The sequence below is a fragment of the Corylus avellana genome, chromosome ca7, assembly GCF_901000735.1.
Source record: "Corylus avellana chromosome ca7, CavTom2PMs-1.0".
NCBI lineage: Eukaryota > Viridiplantae > Streptophyta > Magnoliopsida > Fagales > Betulaceae > Corylus > Corylus avellana.
The window spans coordinates 20,265,272-20,287,112 of NC_081547.1; the positions used below are offsets into that span (position 1 = coordinate 20,265,272).

At 37.3% G+C, this 21,841-nt stretch overlaps 1 protein-coding gene across 1 annotated transcript; it reads right to left on the minus strand.

The window, feature by feature from the left end:
* Positions 1-8,123: 8,123 nt before the first annotated feature.
* On the minus strand, positions 8,124-9,690 carry LOC132187047 (caffeoylshikimate esterase). Its single transcript, XM_059601201.1, has one exon. The coding sequence runs from the start codon at positions 9,457-9,459 to the stop codon at positions 8,278-8,280; it is 1,182 nt and encodes a 393-aa protein (XP_059457184.1). The 5' UTR covers positions 9,460-9,690; the 3' UTR covers positions 8,124-8,277.
* Between the last annotated feature and the right edge of the window lie 12,151 nt (positions 9,691-21,841).

The following is a 21,841-nucleotide window of genomic DNA, read 5'->3' on the forward strand; positions in this document are numbered from 1 at the left end:
ATACGTCTCGAGCCCTTATGGCTGCGAAACTGGGCCTCATACGCCGCCATCTGTGTAGCAAGCTGCGATGCCATCTGAGAAGCCATCTGCTCAGCCATCTGCTGAGTCACATGCGAGATCACTGTCGCAGTAATCTCCTCCCTCTACTTCGCCAGCATCGCATCCATTTGCTCCTTGTGCTTCTCCCTCTCAGCTTCAAGGGCTCTTTCAAGTTCAGCACGGGAGACCATCGAGCTTCCAGGGTTCTACGACCGTGCATGGAACGGTGTATAGTATGAGAGGATGGTGCCACGTGCAAGCAGAATATTCTTACTGACCCCTCGAACACGACCCGCATACTCAAGCTTATTGCCGTGTGCCTGGGCATAAGCGTCGTTCAGTGTCCACCTAATCGTCTTCTGCCCATCTACCAGTTCCACAAGGTCAGTTTCCAATAACTCCATCTGTGCCTGTACATGATCATTGTTATATATATAATTATTAAGACTCAATAAGTTAATACATAAACAAAAATTCATGACAAGGTGTAAGGCACTTACAATTCTCTTTGCGACCACCAGATTTGGGTAGCTACTATCTTTCTTTCTATGGGTCTTGATGTTAGCCTTCGCTCGCGTAAGAGCCTTGCTCGAAGTAATTACCTGCAATAAGTTCAAACCATCAATGAAACGTTTGTATATATACTACGCAATATATGACATATACATATAGTTATGGTAAATTAGAGTAGTACGTCCTCATGTGCCACCCTTGCGTAACTCTTCAAGTCGGTGTAGTGTGGTGTTTGATTCCATACTCGTATGTCTCTCATATGATGAGCATATTCCTACGAACAAAACATGTAGACATTATTAATAGCTAAGTCATCGAACAATTACAATTAACGAAATATAAATAGTTTGAAGTGACCTACTTGATAAGTGGGATCACACCATTTTACCAACAATTTTTTCACGTCTGTGGGGTTGTAGTTTGCAATTGTCTGACTCATCCTCCCCGCCACTGTCGCAGGAGTATCGCCGCTCTGAATCTTGAGCTTTTTCCTTAAGTTGTGCTTCAAAAGTTTCAGCTTCTTGCCCATGTTTCTGAACGCGTCCTTTTCTATTTCTGTCATATTCGACCCAGGCATGATGTAGAAGTGATTCTGCATCAGTTAAAAACTGGGGTATTAAAGCGCTGGTTGTTTTACAAAATTTAATATACAAATGCTACATATCATAAATTAAGAACATCTAATCTACACTTACCATCAATGACTCAAATAAATCCTCCTTCCTATTTTCTAGTACCTCCTTTCAATTGTCGGATAGCCTGATAAAGGACCCGCTCTTGATAGTCTTGCCCATCATCCGTCTAAATTTCTCGCGCTTAGTCCTACGGGCTGCCACGCGCCATTATACTCCATGTTGATCCTTTTCCCATCGGGAATGTCCTAGAACTTGTGCGAGTAATTTACAGTCAACACTTCAAAGTTATCCTGGCTATCTTCTCATACCTGAGTCCCATGTCTCTTAGAAACCATTTGGCCTCATATGTATTAACTGGCAAAGCTCCATCATCTGCAGGCAGCAACTGATTGATGAACTCGAGAAAACATGAGAATATCGTGTTACTAACTCCACCCACACACTTCAAATTGTACAGATGTATAGTAGAACTCAGCTTGGTTTGTTTGGTCTTATCATGAAGCGGTTGTCTGTCTTTTTAAGCAATTCCTCGTACTTTCATACTTCACCTTCATCGGCTTCGTCATGCACAATGTGTTCTTCCTTTCCATGCCAAATACATCACGCAACATGGCGTGCATATTTCCACCCTGTTCAATGCTTGCACCCGCAACTGTGGCTGGACGTGCTGAATTCGAGCCTTCAACGGGAGCTCGAACAAGCCTCTTGCCATGATAAATCCAGTCATTGTATTGGGACCACATTCCTTTCCCCCTTGTCAAGTGGTCGTATACCAAACTTGGGGAGTGTCTCCTGTTACAGCGACACGTCTTACAGGGGCACACAATAAGTTTGTCTTGAGTGTCATAGTTCCTAACTGCAAAGTCCACAAACGATCTACATCCGTCTCTGTATTCCTTCGTACCCCTAGACTTCTTCATCCAACTCTTGTCCATAGTATTACTACGTACATTAAAAACATAAATATATAAGAATTACCCTAAACTTTAGTAATTTTTTTTCACACTTTATATTTTAGTATTGCCTCATATGTGAACCAAAATTACGACTTCATGTATTTGTTAAAAATAAGAAGCACTTGGTAAATCCTAATAGTTAAGCTGACTTCATATCAAAGTAATTGTTCGCTTTTCCTAGAACCAATTGTAGAGTTATAATTAACTCCCAAGTTAAGTTATAACCAAGCAGAGTTAATTAATTAATTAACCCCCAAGTTAAGTAACATATCTATTCGTAGGATTGACTAATTAAAATTGTCACTACTCTATATTTATACTTAATTCATTGCTAATCAACATATATGTCTCCAAGAGGTAGCTCAATCGGCTGGGACCACGCATAATAAAGCAGATGTCACTAGTTCGGAAAAAAAAAATAAAAATAAAAAATAAAAAATAAAAAATAAACATATATGGGTTGCTTAGTGAAAACGCAGTTAAGCATTTAGTAAAATCGTGATTTGATATTTAAAATCTAGCTTTTTAAAAAATGCTTCTCATTAGGAGGTGATTTGAAAATATTAATTTTGCAATGTTTCAAACCGTTAATTTTTTTTTGTTTATTTTTAAATTTTAAATTTTTTTTGATATTTGTAAATAGCTAAAATAGCTGCATGCATTCTCAAATTTATTTATTGAAACAATTTTTTCATCATCAAATTTCTGAAACAATTTATTTTTTAATTTATTTTTAATTTTTAACAATTTTGGTAACGTATTAAATTGACACGTTACAAAATTGTAACGTGTTAATGGTAACATGTTAATTTAACATGTTACAAAAATTTTAACGTGTCAACCTAACACATGAAAAAATTATAACATGTGAACTTGACACAACACATTACTTTTTAATAACGTGTCAGTTGCACACGTTACCATAAGATGACGAGTCAATTTAACACGTCATCTTATGGAAACGTGGCAGTTTTAGCACGTCACCAAATGGTGACATGTGGAAAATGACACATTATTAAGAATTATACTAACGTGTTGGCAACTAACACGTCACAATATGGTGACGTGGCAATAACTAGTGAACAGTTGCTACGTCAATAAAAGCTCATTTTTTTTGTAGTGATATCTACAAAGAATATGGAGAACAAATACTACATTAGTAATAAAGGTGCGAGTTCAGTACAATAGACGCAAACTAAAACTAGCAGATTAAATCACTAAAAAGAAAACATAAAATTCGTAAATTTTTCACTATCCTTGTTTTCCCCACTTTCTTTACAACAGAAAATTCCAATCTTTAACCAAATCCTTCTTTGAAAACCATTTTACTTATACACCCACAAAATTCAAAAACAAATAAACGAACAAAAAAGTATAATCAAATCAACATCCCAAGTATTCAAAAAAAATCCAGACCCACCAAACCCTAAAAACCAAAGAAAAGATTATGGACCTTTTGGGCATCACTGGGAATGACATAAGAAGGTGGTCATCAGCGATAGTGACTTTGGGAGGAAAAATTTGAACCGTTCTGGCGGAAGCTGATGGACGGGCTCGTTGTTGGCGGTGAAGGTGGCGAGACGCAAGGTGGAGAGAGTAGATCAAGACGCCGGTGCCGGTGGGCAGTGGCGGAGAAAATGGGTTTGGGAAGAAATTGTGGGAAACGAAAATGGATATTGGAGATGGTTTTTGACGTTGAAGAAATTGGGGGGAAATGAAAATGGAGATGGGTTTTGACGTAGGCTTTTTCAATATATATATATGGGCAAACGTGGCATGTGCCACGTCATCGGTGTGCGTACTGTTCAAGCATATCGGTGTCCCCTATATCACTACTCAGGTTATAGAGTGAGAAATTTGGTGGGATGAAGATGCTGAGCAAATAGCTTACACTCTCAAGTTTTGCTTAGATTGTAGTTAATTGTTAATGCTATAAAATGTTTGTTTGAAAATTTTGAGTCTACATTGATGATACTTGATGTTATTTAAGGTCACTTGATTAGTTGTCTTAGATAATTTATCTTTGCTTTCTGCTATAGTATACTTTGATAATTAGTTCGACGTAGTGAATCCAACTAATTACCTGTTAATTAGTTTGACGATATTGTTTTGTGTGTAGCATATAAGGTTTTGTGTGTGGATGTAGGCAAAATGTGGAATCACCTTAATATTTGTTAAATATATTGTTGAATATATTGGAGCGGAAGAATAAGAGAGAGAAAAGAGAGAGAGCGGAAGCATATAATAAACTACATCTCTTCTATATTATTGATGTGATTACAGATGCCTCTATATATAGAGATGCTATTAGTGATAAACAAGAAACCATATACTAAACCCTAAAATATATAAGGAAACATCATAGAATAATATCAAATATTCTAACATACCCCCTTAAACTCAAGGTGTAAGCTTGAGTTTAGGAACAAGAATGGAAATTATGATTTTTTTTTTTTTTTTTTTGGGTCACTGGAAAAGTCGCCTTAGTGGTAGTCGGAATGTGGCGGCCAAAGGTGGAGGACGACAACTGTTGGTTGCCAGCATTGGCTGCTGGTGGCAGTGAATGATTTGGGTCATAAACTGGGCTTGAGACTTGGATTTGAGCTATAGGATATGCTAGATTGGGCCGGTTACATGGGCCCAAATTGGCCAAAATCCATGGACCATTGAATATGGTGTGACCCGAAATGATATGACCTGGGTCTAACCCGATGGACCGGGTTGACTAATTTGGACCGGGTTGGAGGAATTGACCCAGTTGGCCTATTAGGCTGAACCGGGTAGGATCCAATTTGTTTCGGATATGAGTGAACCAGGTCAAACACTTTGAACTGGGTTGACTATTTGTACTGGTTTGAGTGTGGGCCAGCTTGGGCAGCTATGCCGAAAATGATTAGGCCAATGAGAAATCGATTTGGGACCCGTTTTAAACCCGATGACCTAGTTTGAAACCGGTTTTGGACTGGATAGAGACTAGGGCTGATGTGGACCACTAAGAGGTTGGCACATGGTAGAAGGAAAGAGAAGCAGCGTCTAGCGAGTGTGGTGCACGCGCTTGATTGGCGGCGCCACTGTGGCGCAGGTTGGAATTCCGAAAGCTTCTCTAGGAGGCGCGTGTGGGTGCGTGCACACCTGGAAGAGGCTTAAAATGCACAAATCCACCGATCTCGGGCCGATAAACCACTTTTGGTGGTTGATTGGCTGAGAGGAGTCACGATGGTGGCTGATATTCCACAGATTGGTAGATTTGTGCCTTGCAAGCTTGATTCTGGGATTACTTTTCCAGATGAGGCTGAGGTGAAGGCGTGAAAGATATTTAAAGCGAAGATGGAGAGCTTGGCGGCGGGTAGACGATCGGAATAGTGAGATCTCTAGAGAGAACGCTGAGAAACGTCAATGAAGTTTATTGGAGGCCATAAGAAAGTGGCTCTGATACCATGTTAAATATATTGGAGCGAAAGAATGAGAGAGAGAGAGAGTGGAAGCATATAATAGACTACATCTCTTCTATATTATTGATGTGATTACAAAGACCTCTATATATAGAGAAGCTATGAGTGATAAACAAGAAACCCTAGATTAAACTCTAGAATATATAAGGCAGCACAATAGATTAATATCAAATATTCTAACAATCTTGTTGTCTCTTTTATTATTTCTTATTATTCAGCATTTATATATTTCTCATATTCTGTATTTCTACAATTATGCACTTGGATCCAATAGTCTCATTTTAAGAAGTCTAACTCATTCAGAGTCATGCTTGTTTCCCAATGTTTCAAAATTAGAGGTTGACCTCTAATGTTCCAAGGAGAAAGTTCCAGGACGCCTTTCAGTTCCTATCTCTTCAAAGGACAGAAAGCTGAGAAACGCCCATGCATTTTGGATGTTTTCCTTAACTGTACTTTTAGTGTAGAGAAGTTACACGACCAACTAAGATAACTAGGGTCTGTTGATCACCATGCAATTCGATGGCTATGAGTTCTGGAGGGCGATCCAGCTAGTTAATGATTCAGTTTTCGAGATTAAATGGTCTATTTTTTTAGGAGTGTTAGCCATCAAAGGAAAGGCTGGTGAGAGGGAGGAAAGATATAAGGAAAAGGGTAAGGGAGGGAGGAAAGGTGAAACCAAGGGAAGAGATAGAGCCAAGGTGATGAATAGGACGAAGAACAAGAAGAGGAACCTCAGAGAGACTCTACCCACGAGAGCGGCTGAGCAATGAAGTTCTTTTTTTTTTTTTTTTTGGTTAAAGAAATGATATTTAAAAATGGGTTTTGTTTTATGCTATTATGGTAGCAAGATAACCTTAAAACAACATTTATAAACTTTTGTTCATGATGTTTTAATCATGGGCTAAGGATAATGCGTGAAAGTTACTACTTTTATACGTTTTTAGCAATGCATGAGAATTAGGGGTGGCAAATGAGGTTGGCGGTCAACTAGAATACGACCCGGTTGACCCGCCACCCAATTAGTCTCAACCTGGACACGACCAATTTAGATAAATGGGTCAAAGAGATCGACACGGACATGACACACTAATTTAAACGGGTGACCCATTAACGGCTGACGTCGCATTTTCTTTGATCAAACCTTCATAAACAAGCGAGCCCAAGTCACAAACTTTTGCTAAATTTCTTTGACGTCCTCAAGTCTTTTGTCTGCAAGATTTTTTTTTTTTTTTTTTTCTAATTGAATAAGGGAAAAAAGGCTACAAGAAAGTCTGCAAGATTGAGTATCTCTGTTATACCCCTTAGATTTGACCTGAAAGCAAATGGAAAAGGAGAAAAGACAAAAGAAGAAAAAAGAAGGAAGAAAGAAAGGAAAAAAGGGAAGGAAGAGGGAGGGAGGAAATCAATCGGTTTGTGGGAAGTTAAAAGAAGAAAAGAGGGTACAAAAAATAGTTGCAGGAAGAACAGGGAGGGAGGAAATTAATTTATGTTTTGTTGTCTAGGATAGATTAATTTATGTCCTCTTTTCAATTTTTTTTTTTTTTTTGTTTTTTACAAATAGGTGTCAAATCTTGTACTACGAATCATCAATCAATTTGAAATTAATTATCATTTTGAGACTAATCTAAATTTTCTCTGCGGGAAACTATTTTCAACCCAAGTGTTGAGTTTTCTTGCTTGGTCAGGAGACGAAGAAGCCCATAATCTTTTGTTATCAAGTCTTTTGCTACGTCATATATGACGGTATATGGTCATATGTGAAGCATCAGTATTGTACAACATGCTCCACGGGATAGTGCCATATAGGGATAACTATGACTATTAATGCCTTTATATGTATAACACATGATTTATTACATTAAAACGCATGTGACTTGTCCTCGGAATTATGACACCCACTTTTTAAAATGAATCACATTTTGACAGTGTAATATCGGAGAAAACACATACCATTTGTGAAAACCAACATTTAATAATTAAAGGTTATGAACTGTTCCTTTTAGGATAATTACAAAAATTAGTTTCATAATAATTTACTTACGAAGTCGTAGACTTACGTAATTATTTTTCCTTCAACATGTGGAATACTTTGATGTTTTGTAGATTAGTAGGATGCTAGGTTATAAAGCGAGAAATTTGGTGGAATGAAAATGCCGTCTCAAATTTTGCTTAAATTGTAGTTAATTGTTAATGCTATAAAAATGTTTGTTTGAAAATTCTGAGTCTATATTGATGATGTTATTTAAGGTCACTTGATTAATTATCTCACATAATTTATTTTTGCTTTCTGTTATAGTATACATATATACTCTGATAATTAGTTGAGGCATGAAGGTTTTTCTTTTCTTTTTTTGTCAATTGAAAGCATTTCAGGTTGACCATTTAATTATGTGAGACATTACTACCTTGTTATCTCTTATTTTCTCTCATATAGAAATATACCAGGACCGAACAATTTATAATTTGTGTTTTTTTTATTTATTTTTTTATTTTTTTATTTTATTTTTTTAAATCCAACAATTTATAAATTTCGTTACAATTTATCATATGCATTCCCCAACAAGGTAAATATGTAAAAATGTCTTGGGATAAAAAAAAAAAAAAAAAAAAAAAAAGCTCTATCGAAAATACTAATATGTCTTATTCCATTTTGGATATGGATTATGCCAGGTGGCATTTAATTCAACCAGCTCTGGAGCCATACCTCTCAACCCTGGAATCAATCCACTCTCTCATATCCGCCAACACAAGATTAGCGTTGTCGTCGGGCTCCCCTTGTATCAGCGAGTGGTACATCCCCTCGTAAAGCTTCAAGCTCTTATCCTCGCTGCTAGCCTTCTCGTACAACAGCTTCGACGATGTCGGACACGTCACCCCGTCCGAAGTCCCATGCACCGTCAAAAACGGCGCCGTCACCTTCCCGAAGTTATCCTGTATGTACTGGCAAACTCTAGCCAGCTCTCTCATCGTCCCCACCCTCGGCTTTCCCGTGTACCTCCTCGGATTGGACGCTATGATCTTTAGCTTCTCCGGGTCCTTTATCGCTTTCCCGACCATCTTGTTGTCCGGCATCGCCGCCCACGTGTCAGCGATCCCGAACAGCATACCGTACATGAACAGCCGGACCTTACTGGGCTTCATGTTCTCCGGCATCACGAAGAGCGGCGCCGAGAAGATCAGCCCCGTCCACGTGTTGGGCTCCGATTGGAAGTACATGAGCATGGCGGTGGCCCCTCCCATGGATTCACCGAACAGGAAGGCGGGGAGGTCTCGGTACAATTCGCTGCGGCGGACGTGCAGGAAGAAGGATAAGGAAGTGGCGGCGATCTTCTCCAGGTCGCCGAGGTAGCAGCGGAGGCCGTCGGATCTGCCGTGCCCGGGGAGATCGGCGGCGAAGACGGCGTATCCCCAGGAGGCGAAGCTGATGCAGATCTTCTGGAAAAGCCAGCCGGTGTCGGAGCCGTAGCCGTGGGTCATAAAGACGGAGCCCTTAACTTTCTCGCGATCCAACGGCAGGAAGCTCTGCGTGAAGAGCTTGCCGTTGGGGGTGTCGAAGTAGGACTTGGTGTTTCGCACGCCTTGGGAGGAGTAGTACTCCTCCTCCGGCATGTGGCCCCAGAAGTTCGGCGGCGTTTCGGGCGGCATCGACACGAAACGTGTCTGCGATTCGCTTCTTTGTATTTTGTAAGTCCTTAAGCGGCGGTGGTGAAGGTGGTGGTATATAGGAGGAGTTGGCGTTTTTGGAGAGGGAGAGAGAAGTGGGGTTTCAGGTTCACCAACAACGCAGTGGAGTTTTCCTGGTGGGCCCCACTGGGGGTGGTTGAACGATGTGTAAGAGAGTAGGAGGAGCGACTTTTTGCACATAATTTCTTTCGGGTGGGGTCCGCCACTAAGTGGTTGGTCAGGGATGGATGATTAGATGTGGTTGCGCCTATGTGAGCTTAAGGTTCGGTGCGGCTGATCAGCGATAATTGCTTTTTTTGTAAGTAAGGGCCCACTTCACCTACCAGCTGGAGCCACGTGCCTTTCAAAACGGTCACCGTTTCAGATTTAGTGCTAAAAAAATAAACGATGCACATGGTCCATGGTCTTACAACTAGTGTGAGAGAGGTTGGAGTTGGAATCTAAAAATACATATTTTTTCTTAAATATATAATTGAATTTTACAGCTTTTATGTTTGAAAATTGATAGAAAAATAGACGAAATTATCTATTTGAAATTCGAAAAAAAAAAATTGAATGAATTGCAAAAATTAGAAATACAAGGAACAATTTGATACCAACCTAAAACTCAACATATCAAATTGATAATTTTTCTTTTTTTATTTTTGTTTTCTTTTGTTTTTTCATTTTTCTGAATATTTTTGCTTGGGGTATAATTGCAATTTGGTTAGGGGTTAGGAAACGATTTGATGATGGCATAAAGTCAAACTAGCAAATTTTCATTTTCATTTTATTTTTATTTTCATGCTTTTATTGGTAGTTTTTTTTTTTTTTTGCTTGGGATATAATTGTAGTTTTTTTAAGGTTTTTGGTTTCAAAAAATAGAAAGATGAAGAGTAATTCTATACATCATCATTTTATCATCAAAGCTAATATAGCTTGATCCCATAACATTTGATGTATGACAATTTATTTATTTACTTATTTACTTATTTCTTTTGTTAAGAGACTACACCATATTGCTTTGGGGGTGTAAAAGATGGCTAATAGGATAATGTATAGCATTATTAAAAAATAAAATATGTATGGATTTTTTTTCTTCTTCTAAGCAAATAAGGAAGGGGTGACAAGGGTTAAAATACTAAAAAATGGGTGGACTCCCTTACAACAAAATAAAAAAGAAAATTACAGTGCGAGTAATACAGGTAACAAGTAAGAAATAAGTCATAAAATGACATGTTCTCTCAATAAAGGTTGCAAAAAGCATTTTAAACACCAAAACAGGATATACGGATCACTTTAACCTTACTCAAACTCTTGCAAGGTAACAACAATCCCTGAAGGAGGCCGTTGAAGAAAAAACACTGTAAAATCATCCAAATCTGAGAGAATCTTTGACATATGAAACCTAAAATAAAAAAAAGAAAAAAAAAAAAAAAACTTACTTCTAACCATTATTGCTTAAGGATGGACGCTAATTTGAATTCTCTTGCTCCCTTCTCTCAAAAAGCGTGTAGGTAAGTAGGTTATAGGGTTTTGAAACTTCTAAAAATATTATCTAATTTTGATTAAGAGACCAAGAATTTGGGCTAAAGCCCATACAAGCTCCTTTTAAATAGGCTCATGTCTCCTAGCAGAAGTAGTATTAGATTTCCAAGTTAAGGTACAACTTGGAAAACCCTAGCCACCTCTACCACATACAGGACCACTAGGAGAAAAATACTTGTGCAATTAGGTCAAGCCCAATAAGGGTAATAATCAGCTTAATGAGAGACCTAGATGGAAAATAAATTTAGCTCCAGGCCTATGCCGTACACTTGTCATCTCATGACTTATCCTAAGTTACTATTAATTATAATTAATTTTATTAGATAATTATAATTGCACTCTAATATTTAATTTGATTATTCAATACCCCCAATAACTTCTTATCATTTACATTTGGCCCATCCATAAAATAATCCATAGTCGAATTAAAGTCTTAAATAAACTATCACTATAATTTACAACCTCTTAATCTTTGAGTATCCAATTTAATTTCTTAATTATTCTTGTACTCTTTAAAATCTCATTTCATTTACTACATATAATTTCAGTAACTACTTTTATTATTATTTTTTTTTTGAACAAATGTATTCTTCATTGATAATAAACACATCAACCAAAGACAATTTGCTCACCGATTACAAAACCATATCTATAAGTTGGAATTTCCTCAAGCTAAACATTATTTATGACATACTTTATAGCTTCCCTAGCCAAATCATGAGCTGCAGAATTTGCATCCCTTTTAATATGTTTAATCGTACATGATCTCAACAAATGCATACGTTCTTGAATCCCAGCTACAATATGCCCGAAACTTCTCCAATTTTTGTGCTTTTCTTTGACCGCGTTAACAATTTGTAAGGCATCATCCTCCATTATTACATCATAGAAGTCCATTTCCCTACAAAATTCCACGGCTGTAATGCTGCCAGAGCTTCCGAAACAGTAGGATCAACCAAAAAATTCTTTGTCAAACTACGTGTTGCGAGAACTCTGCCTTCATGGTCTCGTAAAATAAGCCCAATCCATATTCTTTTCAGCCCCTTATCCACAGCTACACCCAATTAATTTTTACACATACCTGTGGGGGGTTGCTTCCAGAGAATAGTTGGGCCTAGTTGGGGAAGGCTTTGCGCTGCATTCTACCTCTCATTTTCCCTCCGAAATTCATCAAGAGCTATAGTATCCTTGCGAAATACTTGATTTGGGTGAGAAAAATCACCCCCATGCACTACATTATTCCTTAGAAACCATATTGTTACGGGCTATCATCGCCATGAGCTCAATTTCTGCCAATTCACATCTCGCCACTGTCTCCTCTACAACATTTAAAAAATTGAGTCCATCACCAATGGTCTTTTGCAATTTTTTTGGCCCACAACTCCATACATCCTGAGCGGATGGGCAGCTCGATATTGTGTTTGACCGTTTCTTCATCCCTCCCACAAATGGGGCACTATGCATCTTGGACAACTCTTCTTGTAATAAATTTACTTTGGTAGGTTCGAGATTTTGACAAGCTCGCCACATAAGCTTTTTAGCCACATTTTGGATTTTTAAATTCCACATGGTCTTCCAAATACTATTCTCTTCTCGTTGCTTGGATCCCCCACCTCCCCCCAGAGCTTGCAAATCCTTCTCCATATGATACACATTCCTAAGGGAACATTCCCCATTAGAAGTGCATCTCCAAACTAATTGATCATTTAGTAATAACGGGCTTAAAGGAATTTGATAGATTATTCGAGCTTCTCCCTCATTAAAAACTTTTGTGATGACTACAGTATTGAGGCATGAGATTCAAAATAATCAATTTTTATAATTAAAATATATCTCAAGAGGATATTTGATGTCTCTTTGATTACATCAAATGATTATAAATTTTATCTTGAGGATTAATGTTCCCACAATGCCATATATGATCACCCAACCACCGGGGTTTTGATAATGAAAATTGTCACTTCTAAATGTATCAAAGTGACATCCACTTCACATTTGAGTTCAAATTCCTTGCAGAATTGAAAGTCAATGCTATAAATGGTCATTAGTTCAAGTTGTTCTTTTTTACCGTAGTTATAAAAGAATAACAACTCACATGCATGGTCCGTCAAGTGCATTGTCACTACACCAACATATCAATCAAAAGTCTCAACTTCACATGATCAAGATAGAATATTATGATTGATATACTATATTTAAATTCATTACCCTACAAAAAATAGAAGATTCTAAATTTTCCACGGCAGAAAGTAATCACCAATAGTTGTTGTCTTTTCTTTTGATATCACCAACTTATCTCAATAAAATACCAGACATTTTTATATAAATCACAATATATATATAGTTAATTGCAATTTCAGTATCTATGGTTAGGGCCAAAATCAAATAGCCGACTTAGTTTTCAAAAAGTGATACAGATGGTACTTGTCGTAAGGCGAACTACCAACTTGATACTTTAGTCCAAGTTTCGTCCAATGTTTTAACGGAGCTTCATGTCACCACACTTAAAAATGTGACACATGTCCCTTGGAAAACAAGTCACTATATCACAAGAAATACCAGTATCTTTTTTTGCCACCTCAAATTTTAAATAATAAAAAATTACCACATCAGATGCCAAAATAATAATAAAAACAAAAATTACCTAAATTTATACTAAAACGTTAAAAAACTTAAAAACTTTAAAAGAAGGAAAAAGAAAGAAAGAAAAAAAAAAGGCGAAGAAAAAAAAGAAGGCAAAAATCTAGAGAATTGGAGGTGGCTAGCCGCCCCCATTTTAGCTAGGGCCAGCCAAGGGGTGGCCAAACTATTGGTCATTTAGGGTGGGTCGAGCCACCCCCTTAGTTGAAATGGGGGTGGCCGGGTGCCACCCCATGGCCAAAATGAGGGTGTTCTGCATTTTTTTTTTTTTTTTTTGGTGCTTGAATTACTAATTTTTTATTATTTTTTGCAGTCCATTTGGCACCAAAAACATAGGTATCACCTGTGATTTATGGCCACGTCATATGAAATGCTGAGTTGGCTTACATATGTGGCATAAAGAACATGTGTCACGTTTTAAAGTGTGGTGATGTGGAGCTCCGTTAAAAAAAATGGACAAAGCCTACGTGGAAGTGCTAAGTTGGTATTTTGCCTAACGACAAGTATCATCTATGACACTTTTTAAAACCAAGGCAACTATACCAAAAGTCTGGTCGACACTGAGTTTATTCGTCGACCCTATTGTGGCTGAGGCCTTGGCAACCGTACTTTTGGAGAGAAATGCCTTACAGATTGTCAATGCAGTCATAGCGGTAGGTAAAAATTGGTGCAAATTTGGTCATCTAATTGATGGAATTAAAAATGATTGAGTCAGGCATGATTGTGGAGGATTGAACATGTAAAGAAATATGTGAACTCGGCCACCCATAGTCTCACTTGAGAGGCTATTTTAGATGTTTTAGATAAAGTTTGGCTATTTTTTAAGTTGTATCAATAGAGAGCAATTTGCCCTTATACCATAAATCAGTTTGCAATAACTGCAAACTACATAGGTCATAGATGAAATAAGTAATTAATGAAAAAGATACTTTCACTTGCGATTCTATAACCAAACAGAATAACTAACTAAAAATATCAACATACGTGCCGAAGGAAAATCTTGACATTGTAGACGTGGCTCCACCCCGACATTCTCATTGTAATAATGTACTGTCGTGTGCTTTAGTCAAGTGTTCTGTACAATTTTCTCAACTCTTTTAGGATACATTTTCTCTCTCTTTCTTTCTTTTCTTTTCTAATTTCTAAAAATTATATATAGTTTTACAATAATATATGTTTTTTCTTCACATAGATACAAGTTGATCCCAAGTTTCATAATCATTCTAATAACATCATAGTTATTTGACTAAAAGCTTAATTTCCCACCATCAATGTCATCATTTCATCAATTTTATATATATATATTAAAAAAATATTGATGAATCTCTCCCTTTCTGGTTTCACTGAACGATATCATTAAAATAACACTTGTCTAACATTGATTGATCGGTCTTCGCCCAAATAATATTTCTGTCTGTCGTCACAATCAAGCAATTAAGGGTTCAATTGTCAAAGGCAATCTACCTACCAAAGATAACCTGCCACGTAGGTGGAGCATCATGATTGGGAAGACGAAGATACCGTTGAGTTGTAGCAATCTGCATGTTTATGAAAAAGAAGCCCATACTGTATCGATCGAGAACATAGTTGAATTGAAAGGGTGGCTTATACCTATCATGCATTTGAGGTGCCTTTTCATGTTTTGGACTACTTTCGTCTCATACACTAATGTTTAGGGTATCCCCACAAAGCAATGGCATTGCTTAGGGCAATCACTTCACTAAAAGATGTATTCCATTAAGAATGAAACCCTAAAACGAAAAAAGTACTGCATGCAGCTCATAATAACCAGAATGTGGTCGATCAATACAAAATCTTTTAGCTCATTTAGAAGCAGATATATTGCAGAATTAGTGATATATCTCCCAATATATTGTTTTTTTTTTTCATTGGATACAAATGAAAGAGCTAAAGTAGAACAAAAAAGTTTATGTTTGCTTTCATTTGATGCATAGTAATTTGTGTATTAAAGAAATAAATCATTTTGACTAATGAGGATTTGATTTGTGATTATTGTTGATTTGATTTGTTATTAATTAATTACCCTTAATTCAAGGGATTTGTTTTGTATTTGAAATAATGTTAAAGCTCTATAAATAGAGCTATGTACTCAAATCATACATCGAGGAAATAATATGTAGTCTATAAAGTTTTAGTGTGTGGATGTAGGCTATATGCCAAATCATCTTAATCTTTATATTTTTCTCTATTTCCTTTATTTCATATTGGATAATACTAGACATTCCAATACTTTTTTCTAAATTTCTTTTCCCAAATGATCTGGTCCATTTAATATATATATATATATATATGAATGTGGAGTCCAGATCATTTGAGAAAGAGAATTTGGAAAAAAGTGTTGTGTAGATGCTCTCCAAACATTTCTAGGAGTGTGTTTGGGATTGCATTTGAGGGTCCTAAAAGTGTTTTTAACATTCAAAAAGCCCATTTGAAGAAAAAATACTCGTTTGGTAAAAAAATTAAAAGCTCTTTTAAGGGTCCAAAAAGCCTAAAAATGGTCAAAATGCACTTTTGGCAAAACCTTAAAAATTGAGCTTTTACCCAAAAAAAATTTTTTGACTTAAAAACTCTATTTTTCAAACGCAATTCTAAATAGGTTTTAAGAAAACATAAATATTGCATGCATATGCATGCTGAATTGCTGAATTGGCACAGAACGAAACAATTAATGCCGACAAGGAGAATATGGGCCCTACAATATTGTATGTTTTTACAAAAACCCATAAAGGTTCCAATTCCAATTCAAAGCCCCAAATCCAACAAATTTTCAACTACAACTAACGGCCATCAAGGATTTGAGGCATAAAAAATAAAAATAAAAAAATTAACTTTTAAGTGTTTTCTTATTGAAAGCTGGAGAAAAATAAACATTAGCAGCAGCATAAGCCATCCTATGTGAGTTTATATTGAAAAACAAGTCCAAACCCTATTAGGATAAAAATGAATCAAAATTGTCGAATCGTGTTTGAACGGACAAAAATCATGTTAAGACAGACCATTGTGATGAAAGTCTGCGGTCGAAGGGCTTCGACCGACTATCAACTAAATGTCTCGAATTATTCTAAATTGTAGCACTTGGTGGAACATATATCAATTATTAAAGTGTTAATTAAATGTTAAAAGGTTGAACACCAAATCAGTCATTGGAGGTCATCTAACAGCCCTCGATGAGTGGTTCGGCAACCCTCAATTGCTGGCCGGTTTCGGGGTGGCTGAAGCACCCTATAGCCAAGGAGTTGCAATCTCCAAAATAACCACCCCTTGACTGCTAAGTCATCCCTTCTTTCTTCTTTTTATTTGTTGTCACCGTCCGTATTGCTCATTTAAAATGAACTGTTCAGATAAAAGGAATTTCTCCTTATGCAAAAAATGAAAAGACCAGCTTGGGATTCATTAGTTTAAATTAAATTACTTTCATGCTGAAAACACATTAGTTGCCGACACAAAGTAGTTCTTTTCCTTTTCTTTTTTTTTGTTGTTTTTGTTTTTTAAATAAGAATTAATTTACTAAAACAAAATTGATATACAAATGAGGGTAATAGTGCATATGAAAAGTAGTATTAATTAAAATCTAGGACAATGGAGTGCCAGGTGACTGTGAGGATGGCTTAAGGAGACTATGTACTTCAAATCTCGGAGTGCCAACTGCCAAGAAGATCAAACGGTTGAAGAAGATGGAAGCTAAGAGATTATAAGACAACACATTGAGAGTTGAGAGACAGATTGAACAGCAGTATAAAACTTTTCCTTGGCTGCTTGAGTTTGAAATCCGAAACAATGATGATGGTGGTGGCAGAGACTGGGAACGAGCCGTAGATGGTGGAGATTGCCGGAGGAGATAGAGGCTGGCGGGCGGTCGGCGACTGCGAGAGGTGGCTGGTGAATGCAGATTCAAAAGGGCCGACAACAGGGCAAACTCCAAAAGGGCCAACGAGCCAAACTTCAAAACGGGCCAACTAGGGCCAAAACATAAAAAAATGGCCGACTTAGGCAAAAATAAAAAGAACAAGAACCCACTTGGGCGGTTATCAGATCGGCGCACCGAACCTGACCGGCGCGTGACGTGTGTGGTGAAGCATGGAGGAGCGTGGTAGGTGGATGTAGCAGAATAATGAGATTATTGGAGAGAACACCCGAAAACATCAATGACATTGAAGGCCACAAGAAAGTGGCTCTGATACCATATTGAAATAATGATTATGCAGAAATAAGCAGAAGCAATATAGAGAAAATAAACACAAAGAACTTACAGGTGGTTTGGTGTTAGACACATATATCTACTACTTGGAATACCCTAAGGGTTACATTGTGCTCATTAACTCTCTATTTGTCTATAATACAAAGAACAAAAAATAATAATAATAATAATAATTGCTATAAATTATTGAGGAGCTACTAGGAAAAATAACAGTCACTTGTACAACTTTGAAACTCGGATTGAGATCTCGTTATTCTAAGGTGTGAAATAGATTTACTGTAAGTTATTCATTTTATATTAATGACCAAAAAATTGCAACATCTTCTTAAAAAATTGTATATGAAAAGCTCACATCTCAGATCAAGGCAGCCTCGCCTTTTGCTCCTCCTCCGTTTCCGTGCTATTGCTGAGCTCTTATCCTGTCAACTTCCTTATCATCCTAAGTAATTTGGCTATCCCAACTAGCCTTTAGGGTGGCTGAATCATCCTCTTTGGCCCCTATGGTGGTTTAGTCAATCCCAACTAGCCTTTCAGCTCCTCATTAACAATTTTCAACTCTATCGTATACTCGGCAACCTTGGAGCCCTTTAGCAACCTTAACCGTTGAACCTTGAACCCCTCAGACACACATCTAGCTGCCTCTACTCCTTCACCTCCTCCTCCTCATCCTCAACGACCATTGAGCCCCTCACCAACAAGGCAAAGAAAGACAAGTTAGAGGTGTACATGTCGTAGTGGCCGTGGAACCTAGGATAGTTGTTGGAGATATTAATGGATTTCAGATCGAAGGCCTCCAAGGAGGTGCAAAACTGGTACGTGAGGTACTTGTTAGTCGTGGATGGGGGACACAAGGAGGAAGAGGGCAAAGAAGGAGGAGACGAATTGGGAGATGGGAAACACGAACATAAAGAGGCAAAGAGGTGAGCAGTAGTGAGAAGAGAACCACCCATGTTGGAGGTGGCCAAACCATCCCACTAGCCAAAGTGGTTGGTTCAACCACACTCAAGGGCTAATTAGGGGTGGCAAGAACTTTCCCCTTTCACCACTAGGGTTAGTTCGCCTAGCCTGCACGATGGGATGATGATAAGGGAGGTAGCGGGATAGGAGTTCGATGGTGGCAAGGAGGTGGCACCGTAGGTAAAGAAGAGGTTGGTTTGATAGCTCCTAAAGACTAGTTAAGGGTGGCAAAACTTCCTCCTTTGGCCACTGAGCGTGGTTTAGTCACCTTGCACGACAAGATGACGATAAAAAAGGTGGAGCTATAGGAGCTCGATGGTGGGCGGAAAAGAAAGCTTTTCAAATATAATTTTTTTTTTTAAATGACATGACAATTTTTGAGTTGTCCATTTAAAATGAACAACTCATATTAGAATTATTGCACCCCATGTAATACCTAAGGTATTGCATGAGATTTCGAGCCTAAAAATTCACTCTTTAACTTGAAAAAGCCAATCGTGTGAAACTTTTCCTTGGCTGCTTTTTATCGTTTCAAAATGAAGTCGGAGGGTCTGTCTGTACTTCTTTTGTGAAAATGTTTGCAATGTCAGTGGAGTTAGTTATGCTTTAGTCGCGTTATTTATTTGTGAATTAGGAATGATTTGACACCACAAGGAGTCATCAGAATTCATGTTTCTTGTTATGATTATGCAGAAATAAGTAGAAGCAATATAGAGAAAATAAACACAAAAAACTTACTGGTGGTTCAGTGTTAGACACCCACATTCATCATCAGGAATACCCTTAAGGGCTACATTGTGATCATTAGCTTTATTTATTTACAATACAATGGTCCCATAAATAGAGAATATATGATTATAATACTCCCATAAATAGAGAATATTTCAATATCAACCTAATTATGGAATATATGGAAAATATATTATATTTTCCGTATATTCTAACATCCCTCCTCAAACCTAAGGTGAAATATTTTTGAACCTTCAGTTTGAAATTCGAAACAATGATGACGGCGGTGACGGAGACCGGGAATGAGCCGTAGATGGTGGAGATTGCCGGAGGATATAGAGGCTGGTGGGCGGCCAGCGACGGCAGGAGGTGGCTAGTGAATGCAGATTCAAAAGGACCGACAACGGGCCAAACTCCAAAAGGGGCCGACAACAGACCAGGACTGACAATAAGCCAGACTTCAAAACGGGCTGACTAGGGCCAAAACATAAAAATGGCTGACTTGGGCAAAAATAAAAAGAAAATGAACCCACTTGGGCGGTTATCAGATCGGTGCATCGAACTTGACCGGTGCGTGGCGCGCGTTGTGATGAATGGAGGAGCGTGGCAGGTGGATGTAGCAAAACAATGAGATTATCAAAGAGAACACCCAAAAACATCAATGAAGTTGAAAGCCACAAGAAAGTGGCTCTGATACCATGTTGAAATAATGATTATGCAAAAATAAGCGGAAACAATATAGAGAAAATAAACACAAAGAACTTACGGGTGGTTCGGTGTTAGAGACCTACATCCACCACTCGGAATGCCCCTAAGGGCTACATTGTGCTCATTAACTCTTTATTTGTCTACAATACAAAGGTCCCATAAATAGAGAATATATGATTACAATCAACGCATAAATAGAGAATATTTCAATATCAACCTAGTTATGGAATATACGGAAAATATATTATATTTTCCGTATATTCTAACATTTCTAAATGAACAAAAAAAAAAAAATTGCTATACATTATTGAGGAGCTACTAGGAAAAATAATAGTCACTCGTACAACTTTGAAATTCAGATTGAGATCTTGTTGTTACAAATATCTACCTAAATTAATAGGCAAATAATTGTATGTTTTACTCGCAAGTGCACGAGGTTAACATAATAGTATAGGATGCAAGTACTAGGTCATTTCCTCGAGGGTTGCTAAATTTTGTCCAAAATAAATTCCAAAAGTAAAACAAAACAAATATTGGTTTTTGATTTGATAATAATAAAAATGTAGGGCTCTGATATCCAACACTAACTATATTTAGATAATATATCAATATGCTAATGTTTTGATCATGTTATGTAAATCTAATGTTTGTCAATCTAAGGGCATGGGTGTATACTTCTTAAGCTATTGATTTCCCTAAGCAACGAGTTAGACATAGGTGTATACTCTAACTCTTTCTTTCTTAAAGGATTTAGCATAGGTATATACTAAGTTGTTCTTTAAGAAAGCATATATTCTGTAGAAATCGACAAACACATGAGGCCTAGGGCATGGGTGTATACTCCCGGTTCCCCATGTTGATTAATCCAAGAACCCGGTGTGGATTTATTTTGTTACTCTTATTAAACTCAAGACTTGATTATCCAAATTTGTTTAACTAACTAGTCCATACCACATGCATATGTTGATCAGGCACACACATATGAGGAATTCATGAAAACAGGAATTAATCAAGTTAAATATCATAACATGATCATCACAAGGGCGCCAATATTGAATATTAACTAAACATAACTAGGGCTTTAATCTAACCATACTAAATAAATTAGTTACATATAAGTTTGATGTTAAATATCTTCATAAAATAAAATAAAATAAAGGAAAAGAATAAACCCGAAACTTGAACTTGAAAAGCTTCAATTCTTCTCCTTGGAAGTATATCTATTCTAGAGGCTTAAGGGTCTATTTATAAGCCTTAGGAATACTTTAGAAACCCTAAAAATCGTAGGGTTTGAGTCCTAGTTCGCACTAAGTTACAAAACCCTTACAGTTGCACTTTCCATAACAAGGCTGGTGGCTGACTTGGCCATCACGCATAGGTGTGCTCGATCGCAGCTCATGTGCGATCGATCACAGGTCTGCGATCGATCCTTTTTATGCTGGAGCTTGATCACAAGTGCCTTGTGCGTTGTGGTCCTCGCCTGTAGTGCACTCGATCGCAGCTCCCCTGCAATTGATCACACTACTAGAGCCTTCCAATTTCCAAAATAGCTCTTTTTAAGTGCAAAACTTCTGAGATTACTTCTTTTTCTTCCAATGACCTACAAAATCAAGGAAAACACAATAAAGAGCTAAAATGACATAAATTAATTAAAGCTAAATGATTAAAACATGTAAGTTAAAGACTAAAAATATGAATATTTTAGCACTTAATACACTCCCAAACTTACATATTGCTAGTCCCTTAGCAATACAAAACTAATAACTAAATAGAAAAACAGAA

Excerpts from the sequence above, each read along its gene's own strand:
- LOC132187047 (XM_059601201.1), bottom strand. The coding sequence starts at position 9,459 with ATGTGCAAAAAGTCGCTCCTCCTACTCTCTTACACATCGTTCAACCAC.